General features: G+C 35.0%; 1 protein-coding gene across 20 annotated transcripts in view; it reads left to right on the top strand.

Annotated features, from left to right (window-relative positions):
• Positions 1-27,301, top strand: part of PTPRD (protein tyrosine phosphatase receptor type D) — a 1,164,217-nt gene extending 1,136,916 nt beyond the window's left edge. For all 20 annotated transcript variants that reach the window (XM_063180610.1, XM_063180611.1, XM_063180604.1 and 17 more), the window contains 7 exons: positions 7,801-8,086; positions 8,577-8,755; positions 10,027-10,153; positions 11,099-11,224; positions 15,572-15,726; positions 19,701-19,836; positions 22,211-27,301. In XM_063180610.1, the coding sequence (XP_063036680.1) occupies positions 7,801-8,086; positions 8,577-8,755; positions 10,027-10,153; positions 11,099-11,224; positions 15,572-15,726; positions 19,701-19,836; positions 22,211-22,279 (1,078 nt within the window). In that variant the 3' untranslated portion in view covers positions 22,280-27,301. The remainder of the gene's footprint in view (positions 1-7,800; positions 8,087-8,576; positions 8,756-10,026; positions 10,154-11,098; positions 11,225-15,571; positions 15,727-19,700; positions 19,837-22,210) is intronic.
• The last annotated feature ends 545 nt before the right edge of the window (positions 27,302-27,846 follow it).

The following is a 27,846-nucleotide window of genomic DNA, read 5'->3' as shown; positions in this document are numbered from 1 at the left end:
ATAATTATTTCCATATATATATTATCATGTCCTACAAGGCCTGTAATTTCCTTTGACCTAAGCTGTAGTTTGATACATTATTTGATCAGCACTCTTAGTGAGTCATTTTATCCATATGTATTTAGTTAATTGGTTATTTTTCTCCCCACCCATGTTTATATATAATATACTCTACAAAGGAAAAGGAAATCTGACTGCTTGCAGCTGAATCTAGTAAAAGAGCAATTAGGTTCTATCAGAGCCAGCAGCTGTCCGTAATGAATTCTGAATTAAAATTATGAGTGAAGAAAATAATCCAGCCATCTGCAGGAAATGTGAAAATATTTTTATAACCCAATAGCTGAATTCTGGAAAGGGGTATCTCTGAGATTTCCCAGCTGTACCTACATTAAATTCCGGAATATCCATAGACACAGAGTATGCTGGAACACATTGCATCAACTTGGCTACCCAGTGTGTTTGGCTAACTTCGAACAGGCTGTATTTTTATCTAAAGTAATCAGCATGAAAGTCTCTTTAAATCCTCTCCCCACGTCTCTAGAAGTAAAATGCAGCTTTAAAAATAGTCCTGTTATCTTTTCATGGAGGCTTTCCAATCAGTATTCTGCCCTGAATATTAATCTTTCTTCATTTTTTTATACTTTTAGACTTAATTCAGGGTCTCATCACTTATCAGATTTTCTCAGTGACTGCTGCTCCAAGTAAATTTGGCATTGTGATGTCTATTTTTTTGTCACCTGAATTTTAAAAACATCATAACACTATCCAAGCTTGTTTTACAGCTATCTTGAAACTTCTATGCTAAAACTCCCATTATTTCCATTCTAACTTGCCCAAAATTTTTGCACGTAAGTTCAAAATCCAGAAAAAAAAGGAAGAGATTAGTGTCTAACCTCTAAATGACAAGTTGTGATTAAGAAATGTGAAATGCTTTGTGGTATTAACCTTTCACAACCTGATTTTCTGTGTTACAGAGAATTCATGATGGTATTAAGATTTCAGAGGTTAAGAATTGTTGTAATGAGTACCAAGCTCTTCAGCAGTCAGTGGAGTATTGTCAGATATTACAAAGGGTATTTATTTTTTTCACTGCTTCATCTAAAAAAAACCAAGACTAGTCTTCATATGAGCGCATCAGAGAAGCCTCAACTTTTTAAACTGTGTAGCATCTCACTGCATTATTACTGTCTTGCAGCCAATTCATTTTAAACCAGATCTAGAGGTGACAGCATCAAGTTTGTCTCATGCTCTGAATGTATCCTCTAGGTGTATCAGTTTTGTATTGAAAAGGAAGAGACATTCTGAGATAGAGATCCGAAACAATAGGTCTACTACTACAGTCATATCAGCTTCAAGATTCAGGACTAAATTGCTGATTATTTCCAAGTTTTTTTATTTCCCCTACTCGGGGAAAGTGGAGGAAGGGAGTGAGAAATTTTTTTTAAAAAATTTATTCACAGACTCATTTAGGGCTTTGAATTGTGGTTGGTACTGCAAAACCAAAACAGAACAAAAAAGCCAGTGTGGAGTAAAGAGTCCTGGTGATAACATCTTTCTTTTACTTTGGGCTTACCTGATGAAGTCCTGTGTCTGGGTGACAACCTCAGACTATTTCACTGTTCTATCAGTCTTAAACCCAACCAGAAAAAATCCCAAGGGAAGCTGCTGTTAAGAAAAGAAGAAATTGTTGTCCACAATAGGAATACAAAACACCTAGAATCAGGGAAGGGTCCAGAGGACTCTGGAACGGAGTAATTTTAGTGGCTGGCAAGTACTCTCAAGGTGTTCCAGCTATCCAGATAGCACCAGTTCACCTTCTGCTACTTGCACTGATAGGCTGATAGGCTTCTCCATGAAAATGTAATCAAAGCACAGAAAGAAATATTCAAAAGTATGAAGCTACTTCTCAAAACATTCCGCCCTGAGAATGCAAAGCAGGTTAACTGCAAAGAAAGGAACAAATAATTGTTAGCAGCAAGCAGCATAATTTCTGTCCATTGATTTCTCTGCTGTTCTGTAATCTTCACTTTTATTTATTGACTGTAGGATCACAGTGTACTTCCTCTGCTAAATTACTCAGAAATTGCATTTTTTTTTGTATTTACTACAGCTGTTCAGGTATAGATCTATCTTTAATTGAAGGTAACAAGTCACAGCAAGATGTGTTTCTAAAATTAACCTTAAAATACTTTCTTTTTCTAAATTCTATTTCAGTCAATTTTAGAACATTCTTTCTTTAGTGGAATGCATAATGTCACGAAGGCATTGTACATTGCAAAAATGTATAGTATACACTGAAACTCAACATATATCACAGAGAAGATATATTTAGGATAGTTGCTCTTTGATGATAAATATAGAAATCAGTACATTCATATATGATTGTATTTAGAGAAGTAGGAAGATAAGAAGGAGAATATAGAACTGAATTAATTTTGAAATAAAAAAATCACAGTAAATCCTTGTAAACAGATAAAATAGTACAGAGAAATAAAGTTGATTTAAAGTTGTTTAATGTCTTTTCTTTATATGACTGAGTAATTGAAGAAATCAGATAATACAGTGATTAAGCAAGGTGTATATGTAAAAATCCTCTATGAAAAGCAGGATTATGGCATGTATTGTTATATAGAATTAACAATCAATTCTGAAGGAAAACTATGATGAGAAAAATAAGAGAGATGAAATAAGGCCAATGAACTTCTCAGTTATTTACAATTTCTGCTATTCCATCTCATAAGAAGGACAACAAGAGATTTTTTTCACCAACAGTTCATGATTTCAGGAAAGAAGCAGGTAGAATAATTATGATAATTTGTCCCTTTCAAGAAAGAAGAAGCAAGTATCACAATTAAGAGTGTGACTTTTCAATGGTATAGTTAACAAAGGTGTCAAGTACCTGGTGGCTGAAGTGTTGATTCAAAAGAAGAGTTCTAAGATGATCTGCTTTACAGCTGGGAAACTGAATGTTTATGCCTTTTATAAATATGTAGGATCATGACACCAAATTTAGACAGTGCATTTCAGTTTCTCTCCCAGAACATGTCTAGAATGTTATTTTTCAGAATCCCTATCCAAATTCCAGCAAAATCTAATAAAAGGATTTCTGTAGGGGAAGTTGTGTCTGTAACATGCTGGTTAATAACCCTTAATTGATCCTTTCCTCTCTGAATTTTTTTTGTCGTGCATGATATTCTGTAACAATGTGTTTCACAATTTAATTATGTACTGCTTTAAAAATTACTTCCTGTTTGTTTGAAAGTCTCATCATTTCATTTCATGATCCCAGTTCTTACTTGGCAAGTAAAGAACAAACAATTTTTGTTTCATCTTCTGTATGTAACATTAATTTATGACCAATGAGAGGATTTGAACTGCTCTAATGGAATGTCATTGTTAGAACGGTCTCTTAAATTTTTTGTTTTGTTGAACATTACAAATGCTACATTTTCAGCTTGCATGGAAAAAATCACCTTTTACAATTATTTTAGTAAACAATTATTTCTTATACATGGGATTTTTTAGAGAATTTTTTAGAAGTTTAAATTCTCTGTGTTTTAATATTTGAGGGTTTGTTTGTGTTCAAGGTACAATCTCATAAGACAGCTTCTTATCCTTGATCTTTCCAGAGCTGTACTTGGGATTAGATGAAGAACAAATTTACTTCCTGAACATTATTATACTTTTGCAGGTGCATATTACAAAAAAATGTGGGCATAAATCTGGGGCAGTTATATCTGAAGAATTTATGGTAATAGTAGAATTCTGAGAAGGTACGGCTTAAATGAAAAATCTTATTAAAATGCTTCCCTTCTTAAAGGAAGAAAGAAATCTGACTGGCTTTTGAGTTGTAACTATCCCATGTTTTTTGTCTACTACCTATGAAAACTAGGGAGAGTTCTAGACTGAACCTTATCTGCTTGTAGTGAAATATTCTCCTGTTTTCCAATTTCTTTATTCCATGTTCTTTTTCAGACATTTATCAGACACTTTAGTGATAAATACGGTTGCCTCCATGCATAGCCTAGGGATAAAGAAAATTCAGTCAGTGAAGTCTTTGGTAAAGCACTGCATCTAAGAAAGTGCTGAATACCATTCTTGTTGTCTGGTATCCAACCATAACCACAGTGAGAGGGAAAGAAAGTCACTGTACACTTCAATAAACTGCCAATACATTCTCAAAGGTTTCTTTTAAGCTGCTGTATAATTCTTGAAGCAATCCAGCATCTCTTCTAAAATGAAATTTCAATTTACGTCTTTGCACAAGGTCTTTATGTTATTTTGATCAGATGTTTCTTTTCAAAAGGATGTTCAGTGGTTTTATAAGGGCCTTTTTTTCTTTTTTTTCTGCTTCCTCTCCAGGGGGGTGATTTTCTGCACTGTTCTAATTTGCAAACCACAAAATGGGAAAATAATCTAAATATCGCTCTTGTCAGAACTACTACAGAATTTCTATGGGATCAGAATCTAATCAATCATTAGAAGTTCCTCAATAAAATCCAGATCTTTTTATATATTTCCCATATCACAACCAATTTAATGTACTTTCAGTTTATAAATGCAAGCTTCATTCAGTCTGAAACAGTAATATTCAATAAAATTTTCCCCTGATATGAGTCAAAGATGTCCTACATGATTTTTGTTCCATATTTTACTGTCTTTGCTTCCAATTAAATGATCTGTGAATACTGGTAATTACACTGCCTTCCTTTGCCAAATCACTGAAGTATCAGTAAAGGGTCATCATTTAAACAGCTACAAATTAATCACAAAAGCCAACCTTTAACACATCCATGCAGTGATTTGAATTCAGAATGTCCCCCTTATGCCTCTTCATTTTCCTTTTTTGAATTGTAGCTATTGCAGCTGTATTACATCACAGGACATTAAGCATGTTTCAGCTCATGGGACTGAGTCAGTCATGATTTTAGAAACTGAAAGCAAATGTTATAATACTGTAAATGACAATATTTGAAGCAGCAACAGTTTCCAATAGGCATGTCTATTTAGCAGATATCTAGGTTTTCAAATTGAAAATGTAGTAGTTCTTTCACTAACTGAAACGAAAATTCTAATTTTGACAGCAACACCAGAAGATGCAAACCAAAAGGGCAAGAAAGCCAATAACAAAAGTAGAAATTATTTGTGAAATTATTCTTATTAGCTGAATTATCATGGTTAGCCGATGAAAGACAGAGATTTTTTTTTAATATATTTCAGTAGCTTATTAGTGAGGATTCAAACTGTGGGGCTTCCCAGCAGTGTATCATAGTATATTGAGAAGGCTGTGTAATAGTGGAAGAGAAAGAGAAATGGGATAAAAAATTAGGGCAGGATAGTTTCTTTTATATAATAAGCTATTGTAGTTTGGAATTAGAAGGTATTGGGGGCAGGAAGGGCACATTTCAAAGAGTTAACACCTTCATAGCACTGGTTCTATTTTTATGTGGAAAGTCAAAAGAGTAGTTCGGTAGACATACATCAGTCTAATGGGCAGAACTAGAATGTAGTGAACACCTTAAAAGAGTAAAAAATCTCACTGGATAAAATGGTCCAGAGAGATGTGTGTCAGGAGCCCAAATGCCTCCATACATGTAGCGTGTCACCCCTTCATCCTTACCATGAAATAATAATGTGTTTGGATCTGCTTTCACGATCTTCACAACTTCTGCATATTTCTGTAGACTAGCAAATATCTTCTGTGCTAGAGTATACTAATAGCTATCACTCTTTGAGTTTGCTCATGGAAAAAATAAATATATAAATTATAATAAAAGACATGAAAAGAACTGAAAATTGTTCATTCCAGCTGAAGGCACAAGTTTTTAACTGGCTTGGGGTTTTGCAGTTGTGGTCTGCAGGTACCAGTGACCTTTTTGATGTTCCATCTGAAAAATGGCATATCCAGTTATAAACATGATGTTGGAACAGCAATTTAATACATTATAGGAAATGTACATTATACATTATAGGAAAAAGAACCATATTCTAGGTTACTGAGAAAATCTGCCCTGCCAAACTTTCATTTTTCTCGCTTGGCCCTTGGTTACTAAACTGACAAAAACTGAATGTGAAGAGTTAATTATTGAAGGAACGCTTTAAATGTTATACAAACCAATCTGACATACAAACGTGTGCTACTTCTGTTGATCTCCATTACAAGAACAAAAAAAAGCCCAAAGAAAATCACAACAGTGAGATAACTTTTTAAGGTTTTCTCCATGATTTTTAGCAATGTTAATGTCAATGGGTTTTCCTGAAATGCAGAGCTTTTATTATACAAGGTAAATGAAGTAGGATAACTATAATTTTGTTTCTTTTTTTTTTCCTTCTCTACAATTCCCAATGATGAATATCACTGAAAGGTAAATTTTCTTTAACTCAGAATACAGGTTAATTCTTGTCAGAGTGGCATCTAAGAAAGTTGAGATTGATGTGTTTGGTCTATTAGCAGAAGTCCTCAGCTGTTTGAAGGGAATCTGCTGCTTGGGGGAGTAATCCTTGGCAAGAACGCGTGATTAACAATATGTAAATCTGCTGTCTTAGAAAGACAACGTGCCTTTTGTTGGATTAAATATCTTTCTATTTTGTACTTCCTTCTGATTTGATTATAAGGAAAATCAGTTTTACTGGTAATTGTCAGAGATTCTTAAGAAATAAGAAAGAATAAATAAATAAATAGGAAAAATAAATGTTTGACCTTGCCTTTCAGTTTCAGGATGGACTTAGAATATTTAATATCTCTTGAAAATAGAGAAACTGTGAGAAGTTTTGGCTTTACAGTTGTCCTCTAGGAGCTTGATTATAATTATTTTTGTTTCTTTCTATTTATACTCAAAAGATTGCAGTTCATAGTGTTCTTAAATATTCTTAATGTAGTTAATTTCAGTGCCTTGAGGGTTTATAAACTGTTGTTTGCTATACTATGTGTTTCATTTTCAGTCACTAACTGACAAAAGTTAGGCGTTTAGAAAGCCTGGGACTGTAATTCATTGTTGCAGGCATGATGTGATCCTGGACAGAAAAACAATGTACGAATCCCATCACATTTTAAACTTCAGTTTAGTTTAGCTACATGATGCAAGTAGTTGCAACAAGACTTCATTAGGTTCAATCATACAAAAAAGGTGTTCTGATTTGGTTCACTGCAGTTGGCATCCAAACAGTTGGATTTTCCCCAGCCTACAGCTAGCACAGCTCTCTAGTCATGGGTCTGCATTGCACAGACTAATAGTATGTCCTAGCCAAGGGAAACAGCAGAGGACAGAACAAACTGTGTTAATAGAACCCCCATCAGCAGGGTTGGGAGATAGGTGGAAATTTGACCAGCAAAGTGTGATAGAAATATGTAAGACACATTTTCTGTTAGATTATTGTTTGCCAATAAATTTACCTCTGTAAAGAGAATAGCAACAATAGCACGTTTAATGACTTAGAAATCATGCTATAAATAAAGCATGAATTCTTAGAGTATTTATCATCTCCAGTAATTTGCATTTTTAAGCACATAAATCTTGAGAACATGTTGCAATGTGTTTTATTTCTGTTATAGTCAAACCTGAAACTGCAAGTTACAAAGGTGTCATATAAAAGCATTCTGTGTTCTCAATTGCTTTTAATTGATATTTAAGGTATTTACTTATTTCAGGGCATCAACCTCTTTCATAAAAGCTGGTGTTCACATTCAGAAACATGTGGTATTTAAATCAGCATTACAAAAGTTTAAATGTTGAATGATGTAAAAGTAAGCACAGTGAATGAAACAGTCCATGTTTTCTCTCCCGTGTTCGTTTCTTTTAGTGCTGGAGTCGGCAGGACTGGCTGTTTCATTGTGATAGATGCCATGTTGGAGAGAATAAAGCATGAAAAGACTGTAGATATTTATGGCCACGTAACTCTAATGAGAGCACAGAGGAATTACATGGTTCAAACTGAGGACCAATACATCTTTATCCATGATGCACTGCTGGAAGCAGTGACATGTGGAAATACCGAAGTGCCAGCCAGAAACCTGTATGCATATATCCAGAAGCTGACACAGATAGAAACAGGCGAGAATGTCACAGGAATGGAACTGGAATTCAAGGTACTGGCATTTTATGTTGTGGGTAACCAAAACCAAATGATCTAACACTGAAGCTGCTCTGCTCTCCACCACTTGTTTCCAGTAATCAGAAGATAAAAGATACCCGTAGACTAAAATTTTAAATTAGGAAGATGGTTCTTTCTAAAAAGTACAATTCAGTTCTCAGTGGGTGTCTGGATAAGAACCATTCAGTTGAGGTTGATTTAACCATGCTGTTCCTTTATTGTTACACATATTTCAAGATATTTGTGTTTGTGTAGTGATTTAATCCTAGAAATTTGTCCAAATGCACTAATGGAGCAGACATTGTACTTTGAAAAGGTGTTAAAGAAGCTTTACAAATATTTGGGTAATGCAATAGAATATGGAAAAGTAATCATCTGAAGTTGAAATTATTCATTAATGGCTACTGAGTAGAAATTATAAAACCTGATAGTGTCACTTGTCTTTGTTATACCTGGCCTTAATTCTTTTAACTTGTTTTCAACAGCGTCTTGCTAGCTCTAAGGCTCACACTTCAAGATTCATCAGTGCCAATCTTCCATGTAATAAATTCAAAAACCGCCTTGTCAATATTATGCCATATGAATCCACAAGGGTATGCTTGCAGCCTATCCGAGGAGTAGAAGGCTCTGATTATATTAATGCCAGTTTCATTGATGGATACAGGTACAAATCATGTTGTGTTCTTATCTTTACTGTTTTAAAAGTTTACAAAATTGTTTATGTAATTATTTTGAAAAAAACAGAACAGTATAGAAATCTAGTAAATTTTTTTGTCTGTTCAGGGCTTGTTTGATTGGATGTTTTTTAAAATTTTAGTAAAGGGTTTATATTTTTTCCCCATGTAATATAGAAAAATTTTGTAAATTACATAGAATCTTAAATATTATATTTTAACCTGTGTTTAAGCCACTGAGAGCTCTCAGTATGCTTTACATGCTGAAAGTTAATGAGACTTCAAGCATGCTCATGGACCCCTATTTCTTTACAGTTTTTCTGCTTAAAAGGATATCTAGAAATAAAATACAGGAGATACACTCTGTGTGTCAAGGTGATAACCTACAGTCTTGGGACACTGCCTAGGACTTGATCTAACCAGTGAAGGCCTTTTGTGTATAAACAGATGTGCAGCCCACTGGCCTCTTCATGACAACATGGAGCAGTATGCCCTCAGCTGACTTAAAGCAGCTGGTTGAAAAAGACACGAAAGGGAAATGGCACTATTTGCCTGTGTTTGCCTTAATTTAGGTGTGCCTGAGTATCCGTATCCACAGAGTGAATTTTCTGAGCCTCAGCTCATAATTGAAAATAAACTCCATCTCCACTACCCACAAAGGTATTGCTGTTGCTTGGAAGAAGCAAGAGCAACACAAACTGGTCATCATCTTATAAAGCTGTTGATGCAATCTTGTAACATTTTGGTGGTAGCTTTCCCCAGTAGGATATTAGGGCCTGGAAATTCACACTCCATTCCCAAATTTTCTTCCTGCCTTACTTTTGCTGGAGGCATCAGACTGTTGAAATGAAGTTAATAAAGAAACTGCTTGATGCTATAATTCCTAAACTTAATAGATTGTTAGACAGTTATTTCTGTAAAATGAACCAGCACAACTAAGTGTTTCTTAAGTGCTTTTTACAGCACACAAAATTGAGCAATTAGAGTTGCATTAAAATTTAAATAATAATGATAAAGTCATACATCATAATATTAACAGAGTAATTTTCCTCTCAAAGTTCTAAAAATAAAAAGCCATAGTTTGATTAAACAATCATAATAAGGTTTTAATGTGCTCATTATTAACAGTATATACATTTTCCCTCCAGATAATGTTTTCATATAAGCAAAGAACATCAGTATAGATCCAAAATAATACTGTAAAAAATACTGTTAATCTACTTTTGTTTGTTTGTTTGTTTGTTTGTTTTTGTTACCATAGACAACAAAAAGCTTACATAGCTACACAGGGTCCTTTAGCAGAAACAACTGAAGACTTCTGGAGAATGCTCTGGGAGCATAACTCTACAATTGTGGTCATGCTCACTAAGCTACGAGAAATGGGCAGAGTAAGTACTGCTCTAATATTCCTTTACTAAAATGTTGGTTACAGCAGCTCTTTTCATTAAAATATTTAATTCTTCAGGATATCTAAAGATGAGAATTTTGGTTCCTTCTTCTTTTGAAACAAGAGCGGCCTTCCTGGTCATAGATGTAAATTTTTCCAATCTGTTGATGTGTTGCAATGGACAAACTAGACATTATGTGTTTGTGTGGGACACATTGAGATTGAGCAAGAGAGACCATTGCTGTCTATTGAAAAAGAAAGATGTCTCTTTTGGAAACTTCACTTTTGCAGCATCTCATTGTAAAAATGTTAAAAGAAAGTGTGGTGTTTTTTAGATTGGAATATCTTCTGTGTGTTCTGTGCTGCACATGAAAGTTTCATCCCCCAGTTTGCAGTTCTAAACTAATTTCATTGGTACTCTGCCTGCTGGAAGGAACAAAGTAGTCTGCTGCCTGGACAGGATTACATCAAGAGAAAGCTGGCATCTGATAAGTGAAATCTGAGTTAGACCATGTGTCTGAGAGAAAAAAGATTATTCCGGACATGGCTAGTGGATGAGTAGTGACTGAGGACAGAGTAGTGACTGAGGCTGGGGGGACTTGCTCCAACAAGCAAAAAGGAAGAAAACTGAAGGTGGTATCAAGATTTAAACTGAGATAAAAATTCACCATTGAAAATTAGATTAAGGATAGCTCTTGTCACTGATAGATAATAAAACTGAGCAGAAGTATAAGCAAGTTCAGATATACAGCAATCAATGAGAAACCCTTTGCAATGCAGTATTAAAGATAACTTTTTACTCTACACCAACACAAGCAGTTCATGTTCCTGTCACTATTGACACTTTGCATGAATATTATACTTAGCTGAGTAAAAAAGGGTTTATACCAGTTTATGGCAGTGCTCTCAAACAATAGGAAATGTATTTTACTTTGTTATTTCATAGGAAAAATGCCACCAGTACTGGCCTGCGGAGCGCTCAGCCAGATACCAGTATTTTGTGGTAGATCCAATGGCAGAGTACAACATGCCACAGTATATTCTGAGGGAATTCAAGGTTACAGATGCAAGGGTAAGTCAACATAACATTACATTTGTTCCCATAAGTTTAAAAGAAAATGTTTATTTATTTCTTTTTTCTGTGTTTGGGGGTTTTAGAATTTTTACTATTATTAAGAAAACCCAGAGATATACTTTCTACAAGCAATAATAAAAAATCAGATGAAGTTATTTTTATATAAATGGGATCTTTCTGTAGGAATGATTGACTTCATTCAGATCTAGCATCTGGGTAGCACAGTTTTATAGTTCTGAACTATTTGTGCCAAAGTACATTAGATTATTTGAGAACTATTTTCCTCTTTTTCCTCATTTTCGCCTTGATCATTATTGGCTACAATTTTTGCAACATAGAGTGTTGTTTTGTTGTTTTGCACCACCCTTGAGGCTGAGTGAGTATGAAGGTTAATATACTGAGATTTTAAAACTGCAAAGCAAATGACATTCATAAGAAAAGCTGGACAAGCTTTGCACATTATAATTTGATTTTTCATGTAGTATATTTTCAGCTCTCTAGTATATCTGCAGAGTAGATACATGCAGCTGTGACCTTAGCATCCTCATTTTCATACTTCATTTCTTATCTGAATTCCTGAGACCAAAACTGAATACTCATAAAGGATTAAACATACAGAAACTTTTAATATATATTTGGCATTTCTCAGACTTGATTTCTAACATTTCAGTCTCTGTGGTAGGAAAACATACTATCAGCCTCTGTTTCTGTGGGCACTGTGGAATAATACTTGTTCAAGCAAAACAGCGGGATGTAATGTCTAGGAATATCATGAGTGTCTACTCAGAGTTGCCTGTCAGCATCTGAAATATTAGACTTCCTCATGGTTAGCTAGACCACTGCTTTTAATGTGAGCATCAAGTAAAATTGGGTGGTATTGTTATTATTGTATCAAGTGAGCATATGAACCTTTTGTTTGGCAAATGAGATTCGGGTGTAGATTTTTGCAAAGGAACTGTAGATGCATTGGATCTGATTTTCATTCTATTTGAAATGTGAATCACACGACTCATATCTTCTCTAGCCTATTTGTGCTTAAGAAAAGTGGAGAACAGGCTCCTAGCATCAGTCTTTAAACACCCTTGCAAGCAGAGATAGTCAAATCCAATTTCACTGCAAATATCCTGATAGTTAATTGATTTTCTATTAAAAGTCTGTCTCAAGTTGGAAGAATTATTGTGTGACATAGTTCACAAAGCTCTGATCACAAAATTACAGTTATAACAAAAAGTCATAGCTGTAATCAAAGAGTCCCCAAATATTTTATATTTCAAAAAAAAGTTCCCTCAAGACTTTGTATTGAAGTAGAATATTTAGGCAAGTCTGCTTACCTACAGCTATCAAACCAGTAAAGGGCCAAATAATTAAATAATTAAATTTACCAGACCTAATTTTATTTGGTATGATATTAATAAACCTCTTCTAGAAAGCATTAAGCGCATTGAAGGTCCTGATATACATTTTACTGTCACATGTTATTGCTTCTCAAATTTTAAGAACCTCCTTATCTTGATGGTCCAAATTTTGTTCAGTGAGCTGACAGCACCATCCTAAATTTTCTAGTTATGCTGGAAAACTAGATCTCCTTCCAAAATTACTGGAAGTCAGAAATTCTTACCAAAATGTCCATTATAGTTTTTCTCTAGTTAGGCTGTCGTGGCTGTCACTCCCAGTAATTGAAATCATTTGACTAAATTGTTGCACTCAAAGAAGAGTAAATGCTGGATTGATTGCAAACGTCCTCTGTCCCTCTCATCTCCAAGTCCATCTGTACTCTTACAACACCATCCGTGCTCTGGCAGAGCCAAGATGACCAGTTATTCCACAAGGACAAAAAACAAGGCGCTGTACCTGTGTAGATGCCACCAGCAAGTGTCTGCTGTGGAACTCTGTTTATTTCTGAAACTGAGCTGTGAGTTGTTGTGTGGTGAAGTTGACCTCAGTAACTGTTTCGAGGTATTGCTTCAAACGGCTTTGTACTCACTTTCTCTGGAAACTCAAGAGGTCAATATGTTGGGCCAGTTTTATTTAAGGCTAAACTATTAGTGATGCCTGTAAGAGAGTAATATCAATTCTAAAGCATAATCAAAAGAAAATTGAATATCCCCTGCGAGGAGGAAGAATAAATCCAAACGGTCAGCCACTAAACAGGATAAAACATTAAAAGCCCACTGTGCCACACAGGGATTTTAAAGTACTTATTTTGATAACCAACTGTGCAAACTGTCACAGTATTTAAAAGTACAGATTTTAATAAAATTTGGCATTTGTATCTGGACTGCTGTTGGCAAGAATCTCATTAAAAGAAATCAGCACTCTTTATAATGTCAGTAACAGAGGGAGCTGTAAGAAATTGCAGATCAGTTCCCCATATGCTTTAATGCTAGTCTAACATAGACTAAGTAACTTTATTTCTCTGCTCATTAAATAATATTAAATAACAGAGGTTATTGTCATTTCACAGACTTGCATTGGAATACTGAGTTACTTAAATCATGACACATACTAATACAGTTGATATATACACACCAGAAAAGAAATACTTACCATTAGATCTATTTATGACAGAGAAATGTGTTAACTTTCCAGTGACTGACTGGACTTAAATAAATTAGTGTCTTCCTTACTTATTCTACCTGGAAAAAGTAAATTGGATTTCAGGTTTTCCTTCTTTGCTTTGAAAGAATAGAAGGTTATTTTGAAGGGAATCAACCTGTACTTGTGTCTTCTTAATAAATTTATATCATCTGCCTAAGGCTATCTGGAGGATGCAATTTCATTATGTCTTTTTTTGGAGAAAATGGGATTACGGAAGCCATTATCAGAGATGTTTGTATTCACAAAATGCCATTTTTGGAACTAAACATTTAGTTCTTTGTGTTGATGCCCACAATAAATCCTATTGGGTGAATATTTTCAAACATTACCTATTTGTCTAAGTGGAAAAAAGTGTTTCACAGATACAGGCCACTAAATTGTTGGTGTGACCTAGTGGAAATACACACTGTGAGAGTCCTCTCATGGAGTAGTTGCTGGCACACACACAGTTTTTCTGTTTTCCTCGCTCATCTGAGACACAGGAGGCAAAATCCCACAGAACCAGAGCAAATATAAAAGCAAATTATTTGGGTTTCCTTTGGTTATATTTAAAATCACTTCTATATAATTTCAAAGGTCTGTAGCAGTTGAATGCTTGTGGTCTAAGGAAAAAGAGAGAAAGATTATTCCTGCCTCTAGCATAACTTGCTGCTTTTTGATGGGAATCTCCAGTAATAATGTCAATTTTTCATGAGTTTTACTAAGAAGAAAGTTCAATTTTTCAAGAGTTTCACTTAATAGAAGACCATTTTGAAGACATGACAGGGTAGGTGCTTAGAAAACATGATGTCTAGAGGCACCAGTTAACATCACTGGCTCATATTCCCATGATTTTAAACATTACAGACGTGCAGATTGACAGTGTCACAATCATCAATGATTGAAAATGCAGAACAAATTTGCTTTATTCATTTGTATTGCATCTTTATGTGTCCTGACCTTTTGCTCATTAAATGGGCAGATAGCACAAGTTCATGTTTAGTAATTCCAGTGGCTTCTTTATAAAAATAACCATGATGCTGTATTCTTCACTTTAAAGAAAAACTGTTAGTATTCCTAACCATGGGGATTGAAGAGCTTCAGATGGCTTGTTTTAAGAAAGGAAACCCTTCCTTTCAATTTTAACTAACTCCAAGCTGTTGGTGAATTAAATGAACCATTATTGAAGAGAAATTTGTTGTACAACCAGCTTGTTTATCCATCTTCTTGCAGGAAAAATATTCACCTCATAGAAAGCAGCTTACTGTTAAAGATAATATCTGCAAGGAGGGCAATGACTTAAACAAGTCTTATCAGTAAAGATATTCTTGCTGTGAAGTAGTTGAGCATATCTCAGAAATGGAAAGCCAGATTAGATGACCTTATTCTACCTGATCTGTATATAAAGGAATTTGTAGTCCACAGGATTCAAAACATAATATACCAAAAAAGTCAAATACCCTTCATGGGGTTGTTATAGCTTTGACCTCAGGCACAATTTTTACACCATCAGAATGCCAGGCAACTCTCCTATGCAGTGTGGAAGAGAATCCATGCAATATGGTTAATGAAACTCATAATAGTAGTTTCGGGCTGATACAAAAGCTTTAATAGTAATACTGCAGTTGAAAGAGTTTCCATAAATGTAATCTTAGCCATTCCCTATCTCCTCTCAACATCCTTACTTTGTGATTGTCTTTATGATTATTCACTGACCAACTTCAAGCCACAGCAACGTGCTATATTTGTGTCTAACTTCTGTTAAAGGATGGCCAGTCCCGAACAGTGAGGCAGTTCCAGTTCACTGACTGGCCAGAACAAGGAGTGCCAAAGTCTGGAGAAGGATTTATTGACTTCATTGGCCAAGTGCATAAAACAAAAGAGCAATTTGGTCAGGATGGACCAATTTCTGTTCATTGCAGGTAAGTAGACAAAGCTTAAAAACAAATCATATGCAGATTTGGTTTTTTCCTAAAGTTGATTGCTGATTGTGGTGAACGTGTATATTTAAACAACATTTCTGAGGTGAAGTGTCATATCATGTAATCAAACAGAGGATCTAAAATGGAACAGCATGAACTGCTTTATGAAATGGGAACTGTTCTGTGATATTCCATTTATACAAAAATGGTTCTTCAGAAATATGTGGAAACATGTGATTTTTTCACATATAAATGCTTCTAATTCAGCTTAAAAGCAGTCTGGTCAGTGCTGCCCACAGAAGGCATAAGAAGAGCCTTATCACAAGCTGCTACATCTGATATTTTTTCCACTAGAAATTAAAGGCTTTTCCTTCAGTAGGAATTATTAGCTGCAACCAAGCTAGTTACACCTCAGTGGCACATTAGTAGCAATCAAGGTGAGGCAAAAAACCAAAAAAAAGGTAGCTATCTCAAGAAAGGGAATGGAATAGAAAGTGGTGTTTAGAAATTTTGCCTGTCAAAGAAATCATTGAGGTTTGAGTTTATGAGTTCTAGCTTCAGAACTTTGTGCTCATTTTTGATGTGATGACTTCCCTTCTTTGCAATTGATATGCAGATGAAAATTACTTGCATGGTGATTAGAAATAATCCAGCATGGGTTTTTTAATATTCTTGTATTTTTTATTTATTTCCTCTACAGTATTCTAGAGTCTATAGCAGATGGCCAAAAATAATATCTTTATCTCTTATCTCTTATTTAATAAATTGTTTTCTATAAATTCCATTAGGATTTTAGATACTCATTTTTGTAATATGAAATTCTTTTTTGTAGATTAAATATTATTATTTATATAACAGAGATGCAAAATACTGACACAAGTTGCAAGTTCTTACTGCAAGCCAAGTAGTGCCCCAGTACTATCATGAAGACAATTGAATGAGTTTACTACAGCCTAGTAAACAGAGGGAGAGAAATTTTCCTCTTTCCAAAGTCGTCGGTAAACAGAATTTGAGTTCTTTATGATCCTCTAATCTGAAAGACAGACAAAATAAATGTATTGGAATACTCGAATCCTACTTTTCTTGCGTGCCTAAAATTTTTTATAGGCTGCTGAGGAGAGTAGCATGCAGAGCACTGATTGGGATTCATTACACAAGGGGGATGAAGAACAAACCAGATAAGAATAAGCCTTATTCTTCAACATTAATGAGTTTTGAGAGGACAGGAGTAATAAGCAATATTTATGCCTTTATGCAGATAAGAAAGCCGAGCAGTATTTTTATTCTAGGTTCTTTGTGCCATGCAGACTTGTCCACTTGTGAATACTGTGAATACTGCTTCCATTACATTACATATCCCTCCCAAATGGATGTGATCTTTCATGGTAAAATTATGGACTTCCGCCATTGACATTGCTAGAAAGAAAGTCAAATGCAGTGTAGCTAATCACAGCTTGGTTTTTAAATGTCTTTATCATTATTGTAATGACTATTTAGGGACTGGTAATGCTAATTATCATTGCCAGTGTTAGTCAACTTACATGAATAGGAAGTGTCCCTAGCAAATTAGTAAGTTGGTTTATTTCTTTCAGGAAACACAAGATCCTGGATACCTGTGCTTTCCTAGTCTCTGAGGAATTACTGAAATAATGCCTCCAGTTTGTACCATGATGAGTTCTACAGTGAATTAAAACACCCCTAGTGTCACTTCCTTTGGGTCTCCTTTACACTCTATATAATTTTCACAGGCTTGCTTTCTCTATTATGCAGTAAAACCCCCCAACCCACAATTCTAAATTTTCTTTTTATGTAACATTTTTACAAATAGGTCAGTGTGTTGAATTAAAAAATTTCTAACCTCATGAGGCGTATACTTAAAACTATTTAAGAGAGCAATTGAAGTAAAATTTTCATTTATACCAATATTAGATATTTACAGTCTTTTTATTCCAGTTTTTAGCTCAAGACTGAGGAAGACCTTTCCCAGAATGCAGTCAAGATGTATTTGTAATAATAAACTCTTCTCTCTTACAAAAAATCAATACATCCACATAGTTCATTTAAGCATCTCAACTTTAGTTTCTAGTCTAAATTATGAATCATGGGGACTTATAATGCATCATGAAGGATTTCTTTACTCTAGAAATCCTAAGCATTTTTGGATAGGAATTGTTCCAATGTTAAAGTATGTTTGCTACTCTAAAGGGAACAGGATCAATTTCCCGCAGGCTTTTCTCAAGACATTACACTTGATGACCAATTAGGATTTGCAAGCATTGACATGTTTCCATATTAGTTTCTCTTCTTCATTAAATCTCTCCTGGAGACATTTGCTGATATTTTAAGTATCCAAGACAACAAAGGAATTTCTTCCTTTTGCCTGAGATTTCCAAGTAAGTTTTTTAAAGTAACAAAGATTTGTCTACTGTGAGGCCAGCATGCTCTCACGCATTTAAGTATTTTTCTTTTTAATTGAATAGCAGAGCAGGACAATGTAAAATGGTAGTCTGTGTTCATTCTCCTGGTCATTTCCTGGGCTACTTAGTTTAGATCACACTGTAATCAGGTCTGCAAAGTTCAAGCTGGTTCCAACGAGCAGGTTCCAGGATTTTTCAGGATGTTTCTGAAGTACCAGCTGTCTAATTTACCTCATCAGGCACCTTGCACTGCAATTGCTTTAGATGTCCAGGACTATTATTATATCACATAGGTAAATCACCACTGACAACATGATATTCTGTCAAGTGGTGCGTCAGTTGTCCTTTGGCTTCAGCTATCTGAAGGCACACATCCTATGCAAAATTTATAAATCCAATTGCATATGTTTATTAGCCCTAAGAGAGCTCTGACCTAGACCAAACACTAAGAGAGCTCTGACCTAGACCAAACACTAAGATGCTATCATACAATTTGAACATTCAGTTTCCACACTACTTTTTTGAATTTGCTGGATTTCTGTCATAGTTCATATGAACATTCAGGAGTTCTTCACAATTTTCCTGTTGTTCATGCTGTTCCATTCATCTGTCTGGTGAATAGGTCTCATAAATATTCAGCTTTCCAGGGTTATCTGACTGGAGGAAACCTTGTGAAATTATTAGCATCAACAGTGAGATGACAAGGTGCTTGGTTTCCATCCATAGAAGTTCAGACTTACAAAGTCTTTTTCTCTGTGTAGTTACCTGTCTCTTTTGCAAAGGATAATCATATTGAATAAGTGATTGTTTAATTTTAAAAGCTGACAGCTATTGGCTCTACTGATGTCAAGAATTTCCATCACTTCTTGAGGGTTAAAGCGAATAGCAGAAACCCAGGGCAGAACAGAGAGCAAACAAAACACATATACACTCAAAGAATACTTTTAAGACCAGTGTAGACAAACACGGTAAATGTATATCAGCATTGGAAAGCAAAGATCCAGACTGCCAGACTTGAATAAGACCTGAACTGAGATCTTTCTCTGTCCATTATTTGAATCAGACCATGTATGAACAAGTTCAATATTAAACGAACATCTGTACTTCAAACTTGAAGCAGAAGGTAAAATAACACAGAGGAGATGTGCAAAACAGGGCATATACATGACAAACTAAAGTAAAGCAAGCAGTAAAATGCATTTTGGCTTCATTTTCTCTTGTCAGTTCCAATGTATGTTATTGGCAACAAATGTTAACATTTGCCTTCACCATGCAGTGATTATTGTATATCTTGATGAACAAATCAAGTCTTTGCAAGGAAGACTGGAGAGTCTGATGTAATCAGTAGATGTGAGGTTCACTTGAGTGCAGTTATTCTTTTGAATGCAATGTCGTAATTTGCTATGGAATTTTGCTTAGTGAGCCTTTCCCCATATAGAAATTTATACACATATGGTGTGTTGTAACCACAAAGAATTTGTCAGCCAATTCTTTCAGCATTAACTGTCAATTAACATTTGTTTTTTCCTTTTATTTTGTCTTCATTTTCTTCAATAGTGCGGGTGTTGGAAGGACTGGAGTATTCATAACCCTGAGCATTGTGCTAGAAAGAATGAGATATGAAGGTGTTGTAGACATCTTCCAGACTGTCAAAATGTTAAGGACACAGCGGCCAGCCATGGTACAGACAGAGGTGAGCATGAGTATCCTTATGCAATGGTGATGGAAAAGAACGGGTATTTACACAAGCAAAAATATGCACAGATAGATACTGTATAAGACATGCTTAAAGTAATATCTGAAGACATATATTGGCCCTGTGACTACAGGGTAAAATCTGTAAAAGGACTATTTCCTGTTACCGCAGTAGTTACTGCAAGATAAGGAAGAAAAAAAGTAATTTCAATAGTGGATCCTAAATTATGGTAGTTAAGAAATACCCATTTGTGAAGCATGACACATTTTTATTTGATCCATGCTCCCTGGCAGAAATTTGTGGTAGTAAAGAAGCAGGCAAATTGTTTCTGCAGGTGGATCCACTGCAGAAATATTTTTTTTTTCCCTGGGAGCAAGCTCTTGATTATGTCTTCAGACTGACACTGTATTATTTTCATGGTTTTTTGTGTCACCAAGCAGGTGGCTCCTTGGCCTGAAAATCATAATGGTAAATTCAGCATTCAGGATAACTATAGTGTAAATAATTTCTATGCTATTAAGTGTGGCATAGAGAAATAAAGAAAGTGATAAGCAGTTTAGACCAGTTACCTGTGCCTGTATGCATGGAAATCTGTCACATCATAAAGAATGCTTAAACATTATCAGTTAATGCCCTTAAGTTTTGCCTTAATTTCTGAGCAGAAGACCTGGACTAAGCCAGAGTCAATAGGTTAGGAGGACCAACAAAAAGGAAAAGAGAAGGGAAACATTTCAGATCACACATTTATTTAGTATAATTTGGTTGACACAGGCCTTTAAATTAAGTCTGTGAAATTTAAGATGATTCCCCAGAGTTTGCCATTTTCCACAAGAAAATTAAACTAGTTCTGTAGAAGCTGAGTAGTTTTACTTCTAAGAAGACAACTTCATAAAGCTTATATGAAAAATACAGGTATTTATTTTTAATCTTGTCAGTTAGCCAAGTAAATCACTGTGACCATACTGAAGAGTTAATTCCATTTCTTTTCCATTACCATCATTCTTCTGGATAAGCAAAATGAAAAATGACTGCTTTCTGTCATTTTGGCTGCAAGAAATAGCTAAAGTACACAGAAACTATGCTTCTTTGAGCCTACCTGACAGATGCAGGGTTCAATTCTGCAATATATGCTCCCTCCTCCTGCTTTGACTTACTTCTTTATGGTACCCTTCATCCCCGCTGCTGAAAGCAGAGGTGTTCTGTAGGCATGTCTTCCAGGATTCTGTGGCAAACAAATCTCTCATTCAGTGTTATAAACTGCCAGGAAATCTAATCCTTATTAAAACAAAGCACTTCCATGTGGACCATACGCACACTTAAAATTTAAGCATGTGTGTAATGTATTCTGCTGCTGTTCTAACTATTCCAACTAACAGAAATGAACTATGAGTAATCATACTACCTCAGTCAAGCAAATATCTGATTAGTTTCCTGGCCTCCGAAAGAATTTTAATTGTGATCTTAACAACTGCAACCTGTGCAGTTACCACACAGCACTATCAGAAAAATAAACAGACATCCCTGGTATTTTTGAGAAATTTCTTTTATCTTTGTTTCTTAAAATTTTTTTACTTTTTACCATTTAAACCAAGAATGGCAGTTGGAAATAAATATGTAGATGTGCCATTTTAGTGTAAGTGTGCAACAACATAAATGTGCAAAAGGCCTGCTTTATGGAGGTGAGAATAACACAAACTTACAAATGTTAGATTCATCTGAGGTATGAGAAAATTTCTCAGCACACTAAACTTCTCTCTGTTTCCAGGTATAGGTTGAAATGAAGTCTGATTTAGGTGAATGAGGTCCTTTAGCTCTGTATTTCTCCTTAGGTCTTTTTCTTGCCAAGATATCTTCACATCTTCATCAAAGCCTATCTTACTGAAAGGCTGGAATTCCCTTTGCTTTCTTTGCATGATTTTTAAAGTGAATAGAGAATTCCATATTCAAGCTGTGATGGGCCCTTTTACTTAGTGTGTTGTATTAGCTGTAGAATTCATTGTTTATTTTGCTACTTATTTTCAAATACGAGCAGGGAAAGCATCCTAGCATGTTCCTATCAGAAGAAAGCTTAATGCTGATATTGTTTTAATCCAGAATAACAGACTGTCAGTAGGTGGGTATATAGTCTCTGCACAAAAAGAAGCTCCATTCTGTGGAAAATGTTGTTGCATTAATTGACTGTCTGTCTTCATCTGTTGTAACTCAGAGTGGTTTTCTGTTGGTGTCAGCAAGTGAATATTGCTGAACTGCAGATGCCTCTGCAGTATATTTGTTTGCAGCTACAAAATATTCACTATTACTTGAAAGAAACTAGGAACCAACCAACAAGATGACTTTTTGATGCATTTGTTTTCTGTTTTTCTTTCTCTAGGATCAATACCAGTTCTGCTATCGAGCCGCACTGGAGTATCTGGGCAGCTTTGATCACTATGCAACATAAAAACCCAATGTGGATTTTTATTGCAGGCCCTTTAAGATCCAGAGAGCCGCTTCTGAGCCATACAATGTGCTTTAGAAGTACTTCTTAACTCTTAGCTAAGGAGCAATTATTGGGGATATATAAAATAAAAAATAATAAAAAAAGAAACAAATGAACAAAATATTGGGGATATATAAAACAAAAAAACAACAAAAAAAAAACCCCACCCAACAAGAAGTATTCCATGTGGACCAAGAATTCACAGTTTAATAACCTAACCATAATAAAAGAATCCTGACCACTGAGGCGTCTGAAGGATCTCATTTACAGATACCTCAAGGGTTCGACATTGGTTGAAGTTAAAGGGAAGAGGAAACTTAATCAGAAAGAGTGATCATCTTATTCAGGATTACATGATTTTGCAAAGAGGAGTTTTGAGAACTGCAGTTCAGTGCAAGATGTTTGTTGCAAGGTTGGGTTCTGGCTTCTCAAACAAAGCAGACTCTTTACTTCAACATCACCGTTTCCCATCATACTGCTCATCATAACACTTAAGGGAAAATGTGGGAATGTTTAAAAAGAAAGTCCTTGATTTAGTTTTTTAGTATTGTAAAGATACTGCTGACCTGTGCTTCATTTTTAACTGTGTAAACTTTTTCCTTTTTTTAACAAGAGTTTATCATTCGATGAAGTGAATTAAAGAAAAGGTTGCATAACTGTTAATATTTTTGTTTAAAAATGTAGATTTTTTTTTAAGCTGTAGAACTGTTATCTGTAATATTGTGCTGTAGAAATGTTAGATACTTTGAAAATTTGCACATTTTTGTGCAGTCCTACAGTACCACAGTCTTGTTAGATATTAATTTTGTAGGTTTTTTTTCTTTAAGAAAATATTCATTGTAATCAGTTAAATCAAAATGGGGCTTTTGGTTTATTTTGGAATCAACAGGGAGGCGCAAAGTATAAAGATGCTGCTAGCACATACACACACACGCACACATATGCACATGCACACTCACACCCTCTCTCTTTTATATATATATATATGTATTACTGTCTACCCTTTTTTGACTCTCTGTATAGTTGCAGAGAATACAGATGGATTCAGATACAGATTCACACACATGCACATAAACATATCAGTCCTTACATACCTGGATTTAGGAAAGCATTGGGAAAGTTTTTCCACATACTGCAATTATATCAGACTGCAATTTGATCATCTCTGCATTTTTAAGGTCCATAAACTTCTGTTTCAAAGAGAAGTGAGGAATGCACATCATTGATATTTGAATGCCATCTCTATCCCAAATAATATTTCTATCCACATTTCCACCTGAACACACACACATGCACACATACAGAGCACACACATGCACACACGCACACAGAGTATGTGATTTAGGCTTCAAGTGAAGTTCAATATTTGTAACACTATAGTGCAATAAGAAATCATATTATTAAATGTAGGAGGTGTGCATGTGGGAAAGGTCAGTGCATATCCCTTTAGGAGGGGAGAATGTTGTAATATACTAGGTATTAAGATGTTTTAAAATTGTATTCAATAGTATACTGTCTATAGTGTGCGCTATATAATTTACATTTATCGTATGTAACAGGGCAAAGCCAAACACACATTGCTCTGTGAAATCAAACATTTTGTGGCATACAGCATTGTTTGGGGATGCTGGGGTTTATTTTAATTTTACATTTAGAGTGCCTTATATTTGATGCCTATTTTGAATAGTATTTCTTTAAGTTAGCGTTCATTTGTATTTAGTTTAGTTTGTTTATATCTCTGTTGTTCTTTTCAGACATTTTAATACATGTACCAGACAATTTTGAAAAATATGCATTTCCAGTTTCTAATCAAGTATGGATGGTAATAAATGATAATCCAAAACATATAGGTAGTCAAGGCCCTTTATCTTTCCATATTTCTAATAACAGAATAGCCCACAAATTGGAAATCTATTTCTGGTTGGCTTTTAAAACCCACTTTGTCACTGGTTATAGTGTTATCTGTCATTGCCAAGCTGTAGCAGCACAGTAGCAGTAGTTGACAGCAGCAGTGCTTATGCATCTTCCTTTTTTCTTTTCTTTTCTTTTTTTTTTTTTTTTCAGATTTATTTTGGGCCAAGTCCTGCTCATTCACTTGTGTCAACAGATTGCTAAAGTCAAACCCTTGTTTTCAGTGGGAAGGTTCATGTAAGGCCAGCAAGACTAAGCCCACATGACATATTGGAGATTGACAGATTTTATTCCAGGAAAAAGGAAAATTCTCTAAACAGCACAAAGTACTTTTTGAGACTCTTTCTAGAATGCCGTTTACATTGACCTTGGTCAGCATGTGTTCTGCCATTGTTAGTACATCAGCATCAAAGGATGCTTTCTTTGGGGTTTCAAATAGGAGCATTGCTGTGGCTTCTCCATGTGGCCTCAACATTTTTAGTTCTTCTTCCAATTTTCCCACTCCTATGAGAAGTAAAAATAAGAAAGACCAAACTCCAGCAATTGTATTTGAGCACTTTTGTAATGAAAAAAAAACCCAAACCAAAAAAATCAAAACAGAAGTATAAATATATATATATATGGAATAGAAGTATTATAGAAGGCTACCTCAGAATGAGATTCTATAACTTACATCTGAACCAGAGAAGAATGTGCACTATGTTTCTTTCTCTTCTTCTTTCTTGATTTATACTTTGAAATAATTATTAAAATACCAAGTTATGTAGTGTGGTCATGTTCTTCAACTCAAACATAGGAATTCAGAAATATAAAACAAAGTGTCATTTTGAAAACACAGACTAAGGAAGGTTCCTGCACACTGGATCTGTACAAAGATCAGTGCATTTTCCCTAGCAGACCGTCTTGCAAGCTCCAACAAAAATAAGGGAGTAAAAGAAATACAAAAAAGCAGAGCCAATTTGTGAGAAAAACTGTTGTACAACTAAATACTCCTTTCAGGTTTTTTGTTTCTTATGATAGCTCTTAGCATCATTGATGTGCATTCCACTTTCTGTATTCCAATATATGTATTCTACAGTTAATTTTAATTGTGAGCATCTTTGTCTACATACATCATACATTTCCAAGCTTAAAATTGTTTTCATCAGCATAACCAGTACGGTGCTATTATTTACGTTTGTATGTGTAGTTATGTCTAATTCTGTAATTAGTTGCAATGGGGAAAAAACCCACAAAATATATAAAAATGATTTATACAAAAGTTTAATTTAGCTCTTTTTTAAAATTTTATTTGAGTGGTTAGATAGCAGAGAAGATGGCTGGGGGAAGGAGTGACCTTCTAAGGAGATTTGCACTTTCTATATATACCTTTGTACTATGCACTGCCCTATTGATTCTACACCCAATAATAACTTGAACCCATCTGTAAGAAATTGCTTACAAAACCCACTTGTATGTATTTAAAAGACACAGAACATGTAAAAGGAAAAAAAAAGCAACTGCTTTTTTTGCTTCCTTTTCTTCTCTCCCATTTTTCTTTATGGTTTCTTTTTTCTTTTCTTTTCTTTTTTTTTATTTTTTTCTTTTTTTTTTCCCTTGGTGCCCTGATACTCCACAGATATCAGAAGGCTGCAGGTCTCATTATAACCATCCATTATGTGGCTTTGCCATTCAAGCTTGGAGTGTCTTTACAAAGATAATAAAAACTTGTGTTCTTTGCTCTTGTTTTGGATGCATAGACTGAAAAACTTTAAAAAATTACCTTGTAAAATGGCTTGTTAAAAAAGATACAATTACCTCTAATTAGTAGTACGCGTAAATGTTTTACAGAATGAAAGGCGTGCTTTTTATTTTCTTACTTCGTTACATTGGTGGCAAAAGGAAGTCTGTATGAAAATCAGTTCTTTGCTGACACAAGTTCCATTTGTTACAGATGAATTCTAATAAAATGTCAGTGTTATGCAGCCCTGGTCTTCTTTCTTAAGCAGTACTTTTGAAATCAAAACTTGTTTGGTCCCTCTTGGTGATAAAGGAGTTTAATTGAAACTACAAAGCAGTCATTAATCTTCTTAACTAGCTGCTGGACAGTGGAAAATGCATTCTAAGGTTAGAAAATATATATCATCTTCAGCAGCAAGCTTTGAGCCAGCATAGGCAAACCCTTTGGCATAATTTCTCATAGTTTCATCAGCTTAATTGAAATTACCACACTTTACATGCCTCTGGAGTTCCCCTTTGTTCTTTAGAAATGTATCACTACACTGAGAGAATAGATTGTTCTCCATTCATAGGTGCAACTCAAAGAGGGCCAAATATCCACACATTTGAGGTAAATTGTGAATTTTTAATCCCTGCAGATTTAGCAGCTTCTGGGGTAAATCCAAAGTCAGTATTCAGTCCCTGGAATTGTGGCAGGCTGTCATGAGTTTTGACTGATTACTGTTATGCATTGCATATGCAGTGAGTGCAAATGTGAGTCTGTGAGGCTACTATCCAAATACTGTGGTAAAGTTTTTAAACAGGTTGGAAAAGTTTTAGATGAGTAAACACACCAGGTGTATCGAGGCAAGCTACAAGGGGCATGGCATGGCAATCTATTCTGCTTGTTTTGAAAGAAGGCAGGTTCTGTCTCCAAGATTACTTTGTAAGAGAATACAGTCTATTTGCAGTTAGTATTAAGTACATGTTAATAAAGAATTCTCTGTGCTGGAAGGATGTGCACATTAGGGTGATTTCGAAGAACGTGTATTGTTCTTGGCCTAATTTCCACTTGAAGATGGTGATAAAAGTGTAAATGTGAAGCCTTGGTATTCTTACAGAGGCCTATTAATGTTTTTCCACTGACTTCTGTGGATTTTACAATTACTGCATTGCAGGCTGCCTTTGACTTGAACCTTTTTTGCGTAGTCTGTGCAAGGTGGTTTAGAGCTGTGTTATGTAAGGGTTTCTTTAACTATCTGAGTGGCTTTAGATGGTACCCTTTAATGTCAGCATTGACTTCTTTGGATTTTCCTGTTCTGTGCGTCTAGCATGGACCATAATAAAGTGTGAAAATGAGTATTGACAAAAATATTTGGCTGTGTATGGCTTAATAACTTCTAAGTTAATGGGGTTTTAACAAAAGTAAGTTCTAATTCATGCTTAACACAGAAAAAAATGCCATGTACTTTGAGATCATTACTGTTCAGAAATGCTGTTGAGATGTGAAATTAACCTATCTCAAAGCAAAGCAATAGCTACAGACCTTCAAACACAATAACATTTACATCTTTTCTATATTATCCAATCGCTTGGACCAAATTCCCAAATTCCCAGAATCTTTGGTGTTCATTAGTGTCTCCCCAAATGGGTCAGTCCTGATTCTAAGGTAATAAGGGATTTCCATCTATAAATTTACCCATTGCCTGCTTTTCCCAGTCTGTGCAGACGAAGTGGGCCAAAAGGGAGCTATTGGTAATGGAATAAACAAAGTACTGAAAAAGTAATGATAAAGAATGTATGAAAATAAATCATTCATTGACCAGTGCCCAGTCCATTAACAACTGGATCTGTACCTAGTTATCCCCAGTGATCACTGGTCAAAAAAGGGAAAGGAAAAAATCTTTCTAGAAATTGCT

This window comes from Melospiza melodia, chromosome Z, assembly GCF_035770615.1.
Source record: "Melospiza melodia melodia isolate bMelMel2 chromosome Z, bMelMel2.pri, whole genome shotgun sequence".
NCBI lineage: Eukaryota > Metazoa > Chordata > Aves > Passeriformes > Passerellidae > Melospiza > Melospiza melodia.
The sequence above is the reverse complement of the archived record's forward strand: the minus strand, read 5'-3'. Positions and strand labels throughout refer to the sequence as shown.